At 45.6% G+C, this 10902-nt stretch overlaps 1 protein-coding gene across 1 annotated transcript in view; it reads right to left on the reverse strand.

Moving 5' to 3' along the window:
- Nucleotides 1–9506, reverse strand: part of SYT9 (synaptotagmin 9) — a 129817-nt gene extending 120311 nt beyond the window's left edge. Inside the window, exon 1 of the mRNA XM_040988998.1 lies at nucleotides 9152–9506. Coding sequence (XP_040844932.1) covers nucleotides 9152–9296 — 145 coding nt within the window. The 5' untranslated portion in view covers nucleotides 9297–9506. The remainder of the gene's footprint in view (nucleotides 1–9151) is intronic.
- Nucleotides 9507–10902: the final 1396 nt, after the last annotated feature.

Consider the following 10902-nt stretch of genomic DNA (forward strand, 5'->3'; position numbering starts at 1 on the left):
ACTGTGATCCTATGAAAGCCTTCTGCCTATGCTAACTGATCTTCCAATGCCTACTCCTCTGCTTTTATCCAGTGTTACCCACTTAATATGCCTTCTGGAGTTAATACGCTGGTTAGGATGCAATGTACTCTATCTGAGTGCCCAGATTCAATACCTGACTCTAGCTTCCTGCTGAGGCAGCTTCTTTCCAAAGCAGATACTCAAAGGCAATAACGATGGCTCAAGTAGTTTGGCTCCTGCCATCCACAAGAGACTTTAGTTAAGCTCCCAGCTTCTGGATTCAACCTACCCAAGCCCTGGTAATGGTGGAAATATAAGGATTGAATGAGAATATAGCAGCTCTGTCTGCCTCTCAACTGAAAAAAAAAGGGGGGGTTCATTAGTATAGTCCATCATTTTAGGCCCTTTTCCAAGTTCTTCTGTTTGTAATATTATTTCCCCATTTCTCCATGATTGTGCCTTTCTTTATATCTTCCTATTCTTTAACAATGGAAATCATCTGGTACTCACATCTGACATTGACTAAAAAGTATTAGCATAGTGGTCAGCACTGCGGCCTATTAGGTTAAGCAACCACATACAGTGCTGGCATCCCATACAAATGCAAGTTTCAGTCTTGCCTATTTGCTTCCAATCCAGATCCCTGCTTAGGGTCAGGGAAAGCAGAGGAAGATGGCCCTTACACTCACACAAGAAACCTAGAAGAAGCTCCTGAATTTGGACCAAGCCAGCTCAGTTGTTGTGGCCATGTAGGAAGTGAACCAGTGGATGGAAGATCTCTCCTGTCTCTCCTTCTCTGTTTATAAATCTGCCTTTTAAATAAAAATAAATCCTTTTATAAAATATTACACAGTTTCTAGTGTTCTATATATCATATAGATGTTATAGATTAATTGAGGACTGGAACAATTATATTTAGATCTATAAATCTAGGTATAACACAAAATTGCATAAATTATGGGCATTAAATAATGAAAATTGATAAAGTATATGAAAAAGTACATTTCTAACAACAAAAAAAGACAATATTAACCAATTCAGTACTTAAACTCTGTCATTAGCAACCTCTTTTTACATTATACCATCCAATGTTAGTGAATTTACTGTTAACATGTAAAAGGGTTAGCTGGTACAGATCAGTTGGAAAAGAATTTCAGCTCATGACTAACTATGTATCATTAAAAACTACCAGAAAGAAGGGGAAAAAACAGATATAAGATATAATTTATTCTTTTTTTAAAGATTTATTTATTTTTATTGGAAGGGCAGATATACAGAGAAGGAGAGACAAAGAGGAAGATCTTTCATCTGATGAATCACTCCCCAAGCAGCTGTAACAGCCAGAGCTGCATCAATTCAAAGCCAGGAGCAGGAGCTCTTCCTGGTCTCCCACGTGGGTACAGGGTCCCAAGACCCTGGGCAGTCCTCTACTTCCTTCCCAGGCCACAAGCAGGGAGGCGGATGGGAAGTGGGGCTGCTGGGATTAGAACCAGCACCCATATGAGATCCCAGCACATTTAAGGAGAGGACTTTTAGCTGCTTTTATCACAGACTTTTATCATGCTGGGCCCAGATATGATTTATTCTAATGAAAAATTAATACTAGTTTACCCCTCTGCCCAAAATTGTTCTGGGACCAGCTGTGTGACACAGTTAAGTTGCTAACTTCCATGGCAGTACCCCATATCACAGTGCCAGTTTGAATTCTCGCTGTTCTGTTTCCAACCTAGCAGCTTGCTAACGCGCCTGCAAAGGCAAGTGTTTGGGCTCCTGCCATCCATTGGGAGACCAGGATGGACTCACAAACTGTTAGATTCATCCTGGCCCAGCCCTGGCTGCTGTGGTCATCTGGGACGTCAATCAGTGGACAAAGATCTCCGTCTTTACCTCTTTCTATCATTCTGCCTTTCCAATAAACAAATTAATTAATCTTTGCAAAAAAAAAAATAGCCAAGTAAAAAAAAAAGTGTACCTACTCTTTAGAATATGGTCATTACAATAACAATTTCATAATATTTGTCAATTATGTTTATTTATTAAGTATTTATTGTTCTTTAAAAGATTTATTTTCTTTATTTGAAAGAGAGTGAGAGAGAGAGATGAGACAGGAGAGAGAGGTCTTACAACTGGCTGGTTCATTCTTCAAATGGCTGCAATGGCTAGGGCTGGGCCATGTCAAAGCCAGGAGCTAGCAACCTCCTCCAGGTCTCCCACAAGGGTGCAGTAGCTCATGTATTTGGGCTATACTCCACTGCTTTTCTAGGTGCACAAGCAGGGAGTTGGATCAGAAATGGAGCAGCACCCATATGGGGTGCTATCACCACAGGCTGAGATTTAACCTGCTATGCCATAGTGCTGGCCTCAGGCTTTTACTATTATTTTACTACACATCCACACACATTACAACAAAGATACTAGTACAGGGTCACTAGTTACAGCATATAAAGATGCAAGATGCTCAGTATAGCTTGAATTTTAGGTAACAACAAATCATTGCCTCATATAACCTCCATGCAATATTATCCATTGATCACTTGAAATTCAATTTGGAACTGGCTTCCTATATTTTATCTGGGTACTAGTAACCCAGAAACCATAATTTATCTTACTGATGAGAAGACAAGGACACACATGTTAAGTAATGTGATCAGGAACACACACTAATAAATGTGGTAACATGTTAAGTTTCAAAAAAAAAAGAAAGGAGAGAAATTCTGAATACAGATGCTTACAAATAATGAAATCACATGCAAACCTACGTGTCCTAGGGGCAGGGGATACTCCCAGCGATAACATCTGTGTATTGGGCACTTACTTAAGCATTAACTCGGGGCCCTATGCCACAGCAACCCTACTTTAAACTGCCCTTTTAAAGGTGAAGGAAACAAAAATGAACTACTCTGCTGCAGGTGATTAAGTTGTAATTGCAGGATCAGATTCTGGCTCCAAAGCTCTTGCTTATTGTACATTGTCATCTAGATTTCCTGGGGGATTTTATTTTTTCTTTCAGGTGCACTTCTGTCATTGTTGATCTAAAAGTTTGTGTGTGATAAAATACACGCACAAGGATACATGAATATTTCAAGGAGCTCTGCAAAGCCTAGTCTTTAGGGTTTGCCCTGGGCTAAAGCCAACACTAGAGCCAACCAAACAAAACCCTTCCCTTGAAAGGAACAGTTGTGATGCACATTTATGGCTGCCAAGAGGATCAATTAGCACAGTAAGAACTTCTCCCCAGCTCAAAGTGTGGCTTCACTTGGAAAGTAATAACACAAACTCCCAACTTACCCTTAGGAAAGCAAGACTACGCCTCTTCTCCCAACTCACACGTTCCTCCTCCTCTTTCTCTATATCCACCTTACCCTGTAAACTTGAGATATTTTTTGGTTAACCACATGGAAAGTCAGACATGCACACACAAATACAAAAGTGCCAGGGTGCTTATCAGTGAAAGCAAATTCTATGTTCCATATGTAATGGGGAATTTCTGGGTGACTTCCCCAGTGGTGTCAGCTTAAGCGAGTTTAGCCAACATCAAAGTTTGTGCTTTTGATTGTTTATTCTGAAAGAGGCAGCTAACCAAGGGACTGCTTGTGATTCTTTTACCATGCTTTGCCTTTGTTTTTTCCCCTCTTGGTAATTGCTTCATGACCAAACCACTCACTGGTCCATGTAAAGGAATCCCACAGAGATGAAAACACACTTGTTTAAATAAAATATTTATGAAGAAGCCCTGAAATGTCACTGAAGTAAATGCAAATTAATTCACATATTGCACATTCAATATGCTACTCAGTCCTTAGAAAACTATTTCCTGATTGCAATTAACATTAATTTTAAAAAATTAATCTCCTTGTGTATAATCATACCAAAGTCTATTCACAAAAATCCAGTGTTTGAAGAGTGATTCTCCTTTGACTGTGTTAGAAAATCTGATGGTTACTTTGGAGATTTTTCCTTAGAAAGCATAACTAATTATTGTTTTACATGTATATCTTCTAATAAGTCATTTCACTATAATTCAATACAAAGTGATATTAGCAAAGGTTCCACATTTTGGCCTTTTATTGAAATATTAGTAAAACAGATTTTGTTGGATTTTTCTCTCTTCTTCCAAGTATCAGGTTTTATAATTTTTTAAGAGTTCTAAAGATAAATCATTGGGATAATACTGTCCAAAGAAAGCTAAAAATCAGCTCAAATGGCTTCTAACTGTACAAGAGTTAACAGGTTCCAGGTATTTTATATCACCTTTCCTGATTTTTTAAGAAAGAAACGTGAGATGAACAAGGTGAAGTAGAATAATCTTCCATCTGATGTTCTTCAAAGTCTTCCTCTACCTGGCTGTGCATTAGAGCCAACTGAGGCATCTAAAAATATACTGATACCAGCTCCACACCTAGAGATTCTGATGGAATAGGTCCAGAGCACAGTCCCATCATTGATAGCTTTTCATTTGTTTCATTTCGTTTGTTAGAGCTCTGTCTAGTATATCTAAGGAGCATTCAAAAGGGAAAACCAGTGGTCAAAGAAAGCTTTATTGGCTGCAGTCATCTTACTTGGTCAGTGCAGTCACTGATGTTGAGTCCTAAGGCTCTGCGTCACACCCTGACATGCGCACAGACTCTGAGAGCATGCAGGCATTTCTGAATATGAAGTTGGAACATGAATAGAAAAGCTGCTACCCAGGATAAGGGAATTCATAGCCAAAATACCAAAGTGAATCTCTATAAAATTTAACCTACGTGGGGGATTAAACTGTATTACACAAGCACAGAATAGAAAAAGTAGGTTTAAGGGTAGCTGCTATGAACAATACCTAGGAAATGTTCATTGCCAATGACTACTAAATTCTGTTATGATAATCTAAAAAGATACTTTGACAAAATTCTTTAAAAAAAAAATGGAATCCATAGCCTTGGGCTATAGTTGGCTTTTCTGTACTTCGGTTTACTCATACATACCCATGACACTTTGATGTGTTTCTCAAGCACTAATGTATCTATGATTCGCCCATGGTTTGGAATATGCAGACTCACATGCAGTAACTTTGGGGTGGGCCTGAGAACCTGCACGCCTAGCAACCTCTGGGAGGCTGCTGCTATCACTGGTCTAGAGGCAAGTGCTTTGAGAAGCAAGGTATTAGAAGGCTGTTATGAGGTCTGAGTGAAATGACCTACATAGAATGCTTGGCACAGGCATGCTTGGCACTCTACTGAAGAAATGTACAAGGAAAATGATAAAGCATGCTTAAAATCTAGAAGTTCAATGATCTAATCCTCCCTTCTTTTACAGCTGTGGAAATGGTGGGCCCAGAGAAGTTGAAAGAGTTATCTCCTAATAGCCGAGGGTGCATGATGGAAATTGGGATAAGACTAATTCTTTTTGACTGCAAAAAGTATAATCAAGATAAATGAGTAGAAGTTTAAGAGAGCTTTTAATCTCCCACAAGGGAAAAGCCTTCCAAAAATAAGTGCTATTCTACAGCCAATTAGCTCTCTTGACAGTTAAATATCCAATTACAAAAGATGAGTTAAACCAATTGATGATGTTAAAGAAGATATTCAGGGGTAGAAGTTAGATCTGGGATTAAGATTCTGAATGGGATCCCTACATCCATAGCAGAGTGCCTCAGCTCTGCTCTGAGTCCAGCTTCCTGGTAACCTGAACCCTGGGAGTCAGCAGTGATGGTTCAAGTCCCACCCACAGAGGAGACCAGAATTGTGTTTCTAGCTTCCAGTTCTGGCTGTTGCAGACATCTGAGAGTGAACCAATGTATAGGGGAATCTCTCTCCTCTCTGTTTCCCTTTTAAATGATAAAGAATATATTCATGTCTCAGGCTACCCACTATTCAAAGCATCTTGACTATCTAACGCAGTGCCACACACTCAGCATGTACAAAAAATGACAAATAAAAGTTATCCCTCACTACTCTAATTTCCTTCCTGAAACTTTGCATTGCTCAGAAAATGGAATTCCTTAGGTCCAAACTCCTTGGAATTATCCTCAACTCATTCTCCTTCAGACTCCATGTCCCCTCTATCAATAAATATGAGTGGCTGCACCTTCAGATTCCACAGATAAACCAATTACTTCTTACCACCTCCATTACAATAGCTCTGGGTAAAAGCTACAATCACTTCTTTCTTGATTTTTAAAATATCTTCCTACCTGATTTTTCTGTCTTCACCTTTTCTATAATTATTTTTACTCAAAGTGTTGTTATTTAGGGGCTCAGTATTTTACAATGACTGCATCTCTTGTTCATAGTAAAACTCAAAATCCTTATATTTATTTACAAAACCCTGTATGATCTGCCCTCTCTACCCTTGACCATATTCTTTGTCACTCCACAGCTCTGTCACTGTGCCCAGCATCCCTTGAAGTCTGGATATTAAATCATATAAACATGCTCTGACCTCAGGACCTTTACACCTTCTCTTTAAAAGTTATTCTGTGAGAGCTACAAGTTTGTGTCCCAGGTATGAATTAACATGAAGCCACTCAACAGAGCATTCTAACTGTTCTCTATGGACAAGAGCTCACATGCATTTGACTTCTACAATTTAGTAGGGATGACAGACCAGCTTTCCAGTTTTGATTACAACTCAGGCTCCCTGTAAGAAATTACACTTCCTCCACTTCTCTGTTAACACCAAGTCAGGGAAAGCTTGATGTTACATTGTTCCTTCAGGGAACTACAGCTACTTGGGTTAATAATAATCCTTCCCATGGACCAGGCCCAATGGTGTGTGATCCAGCCTTCCCTAACTCCTGAAAACAATGAGCAAACATCCCTGATGCAGTGACAGTCTGCTGTCCACGGGAATTATATCTGTTCTCCTTTATGCCCATTGTCCTTAGTGGATCTTGAGAAAACCTAGCTACCACTGGGTGGCCCTGGAATGGAGAACAGAGAGAGAAAGCTGCAATGTGTCATGCAGATAGACTCTTTCACAGAAAGGAAAGTCTCTTGCCGGGAGACAGGGAGACAGGTTCTAGAGCTGCTGTACCTGGATGCTCTGCTTTGCACTACACCACAGCCACTCTTCCCACAGCGTTGTGCCATGCAGCTTCTCCAGCCACGGGGCTCTTAGGGCCCAGACGTTGAACACCAGCCTCAGCCTGAGCCACCAGCTTCCAAGGGACAGGGACAACGCATTTGATTATGTGAGCAAGGCAAAGGAGACATTTCACTTGAGCTGGAGTGCCCTGCAGGGAAGGCTGGACTTCGGATGTCATCATCAACCCCATTTCCTCTCACCTTGCACAGTGCAGCTCTCCACGCCTGTCTCAGGCAGGCTACCTTCCCACACACACCAAAAGGCCAGAAGAAGACCTCAATACCTCAGAACCCCATGCCCTCATTTGAAAACACACACACACACACACACACACACACTCTCTCTCTCTCTCTCTCTCTCTCTCTCTCTCTCTCTCTCTCTCTTTCTCTCTGCTGCGTTCAGGAACTTAAGGAGCAGCCAGGCAGTCTCACTGATAGCTACTTGCTTCCCAACTCTATCTCAAGGCTTAGCCAGGGCAGGAGTTGAGCAGAACCTGAGTCCAGTCCTTGGACTAAAAGGGGCCCAAAGGATGCCAAATGTGAACCACACAATTCGAGGCTGGGCCTCATCCGTCTCTTCTGGTAAAGCCAAAGATGAAGGCAACACCTCATGTGAGACACTAAGGAGTACTCCTAGCACAGTCCCAGGCAGAGCACCCCCACAGGAGAGGCTCCAGTTCCCATCTGGGGTCTACACACACAGGTTGGGCAGGCAAGGAAATCCCTAACACATTAGTGATTATTTAACAACCCCAATTAGCATAACCTCATGCAATGGGGAGCAATCTTTTCTTCAGCGGGGGTGGGAGGATCCTCCAAGTAAGGAAAATCTGATAGAACTTTCAACAAATGACCTGACTCCACACACCTATTTTGAATATCCTATCAAGGACATGCTACTTAAGTCAGACTGTGTGAATTCCTTTCCAAAGCAAGTAATTCTCTAATTTTCCTTGGGGTAAGTAGATTTCTTTTTTTATGTAACAAGACTAGATAAAATGTAGTTAATTGTAGCTGGATAATTTGCTCTGCAATAGCTCTAGGAATACCGAGGGAATGGCCATTTCTCAGGCCCGCTTTCACAGTCCCTCCATTACATGCTTCCCTTTAAAAGTACTTAGTTGAGAGGATCCCGAAGGAAAGCATTTCTCCAGGTGAAACACAATTCGGAGTTCACATGGAAAGGAACCTGGACCTCTTCCAGTAACCGGTGAGGGATGAGAAGGCGGCGGAGAACCAAGGCCCTTGGGAAGAGCTAATGGCTCCACTTCAACCCTCTCCTGCAGCCTTAATTGGCCCAATGCCAAAATAAGCGAACTTTATAAAGTTGGGAGCTCGGCGGCTCTCACTAGGGATAGCTGCAGGTGCACCAGCAGTGGCCGGCATCCTCGGCGGCGACCACTGGCCCAGGCCGCCTGGGCTCCTTGGAGACCCACAGGGAACAAGCTCAGGCCCGGCTGCCCAGGACCCGTGGCTCCCTAACTCTGTCCAACGACAGGTCTCGTCCCGCTCTTTTCACCTCAGACCAAGAAAAGGAACTTGTTGTTGAGGACAGAGGATGAGCAGTGCCCGTTGAGATTCAGACACAGCCGGGAAGCATCCCCAACTCCTAACTTCCCGGAGTTTCCCCAATCCCCCGGCCTCGTCCCCTTTTCTCCGAGCTCAGGAGGCCGCCGCGGCCTCCCTCACGCAGGGTGCGGAGCCAGGGAAGTACGGAGCCAGGGAAGTACAGTCCCGTAGTCCAGGGCAGCCGCCTCCAGGAGCCCGGGCGACGGGCGACCGGAGCGCAGGTGACGGGCGTGGTCCCTTCAGCCCGGCCCCAGCCCACCCGACGGACTCAGCCTCCCGCAGCAGCCTTCGCCCGGGTCCCCGCCCGGTTCCAGCATCAGGCCCCGGCGCGCTGGTTCTGGATTTCTCTTCAGCTCGGTGGCTGCAACTTCACTCCTCCCGCCCCCCAAACACACACAACCCCCGACTACCCTTCCCTTCCTCTCCCAGTCCACGTCGCTCTCCTCCTGCCTTAGGCCCCGGAGCGGCCCCAAGTCCCAGCCCTGGGATGTGGAGACGCGCTAGGCGGCGGCACTCACCTGGGTCGCGGAGCCGGGGTCTGGAACGGTCCCGCAGGTGGTAGATGAAATCCTGGCAACTGTCGTGCTCCAGAGCCCCACGGGCACAGAGCTCGGCCAGCAGCTGCAGCGCCTGGTGACAGAGCGCGTCCCTGGCCCCGGGCATCGCCCCCCCGCATCCTCGGACCGCGCCGGGCTGGCGGGCGCAGGAGACAGCCCTCCGCCTGCCAGCTCAGAGCCGCTGCCTCCCGGCCGTCCGCGCTCGCCGCCGGGGACCCGCTGAGGAGCGGCTGGAGCCCCAGCCCCAACCCGCCGGGCCTCCCACCGGTTGCATGCAGCCCTCCGCCAGCCGGTCGGTCGGGCTTTCTCTCTCTCCCGCCCGGCCCGGCTGTCCCTCCCCCGACTCGCCGAAGAGGCGGCGCAGCACAGCCCCGCGCGCTCCGCCCGCCACTCCCGGCCGCCGGGGGCGGGGCCGGGTCAGAGGTGCGCGCCGAGCGCGGGGACCAGGGCCGGTCCGGGACCTGGGGCGCTCACGAGCTCCTCACGGAGCACGGGACTCTGCTCGGGACCTAGTGCCGAGAGCGGCCGCACCCAGGCGGCGAGCGTGCGGAGCGGGGGCGCGCTCCGGGCGCTCTCACCACCCCTGCCCTGCGCCCTCAAGCAAGCCTAGCACTCCCGCCCACCGCCGCTCGCAGCGTGTGTCCGAGACGTGGTCTCCCGTGAGTGGCGCGAAGGCGGCAGTCTGGACCACACCCGCCAGATGCGGCGAACCCAGACCCTGCCCCGAACTTAGAAAGAGCCGTCTGGATGTAAACCGTGGGCCTCGAGGTGCCAGATGCCCAAAAGGAGGGATTCGGACCACGATTCTCCAACAAAGGAAGGATTCCCCAAGCGCAGGCCATCTTGACCTCTGCGATGTTTTGGAGAAGGGGGAGGCACTGAGATGAGAACTAAGGTCAAATAACAAATGATTCCTGGAAAACAGGGAGCGGCTTCTCTTACCTGGAGCTCCATGGGTCCAGGCTGATGATCTCAACTGATTGGAAACCAGGCGATTTGCAAACACATCTCCAGCACCCCAAGAAGAGGATCACAGCAGGGCATCTCTCATTTCCCCATCTTTCAACCTATTAGACAACCAGCTCAGAATAACCACGAAGTGCTAAATTCTTTCTTGTGTATGAGTTTGCTGAACACTGTGTCTCAAGCCTCTTAGTCCAGCACGGTCTGGATAACTATTATTTTTCTAAGGAAAACTGAGAGATTGTTGTCATTTTTTGCAACTCTGCAGGTGGTATGGGAGGAAATTTGGTTTTTCTTTTCATTTTTGCCTTTAACAATACATAATAGTGCTTGGGCCCTAGTCTGGAACAATCAGAGTTGAATCTTGTGGACCACAGTCTATTTCTCCTAGCCATCAGTGGGTGCTGCCTCTAGGGGCATCTGATAGCCAGTTAGATTGTGCAGGAAGGTATCCTGGGATTTCACTGAGTGCTCATTCCACAGGCTGGGAAATTCTGTTGCAAATGGTGTTAGGCCTTCAAAGGGCTTTTATGATAATAGCAGAGAGCCAAAATGGGGAGAATTGCCAAATCCAAGGGAACCAAGATACCATTGTGCCATAAATTGTGTCCCCTCAAATTCTTATGTTGAAGCTCTTATATTCTAATGTGACTTCAGAGATAGGACATATAAGATGGTAATAAAAGCTAAATGGAGTAATTACAATGCAGGCTCAATCCAAGATGATTAGTGGCTTTATTTTAAAATCA

This window comes from Ochotona curzoniae, unplaced genomic scaffold (genome assembly GCF_017591425.1).
Source record: "Ochotona curzoniae isolate NIBS_2020 unplaced genomic scaffold, NIBS_Ocur_1.0 contig_517, whole genome shotgun sequence".
Taxonomy (NCBI): domain Eukaryota; kingdom Metazoa; phylum Chordata; class Mammalia; order Lagomorpha; family Ochotonidae; genus Ochotona; species Ochotona curzoniae.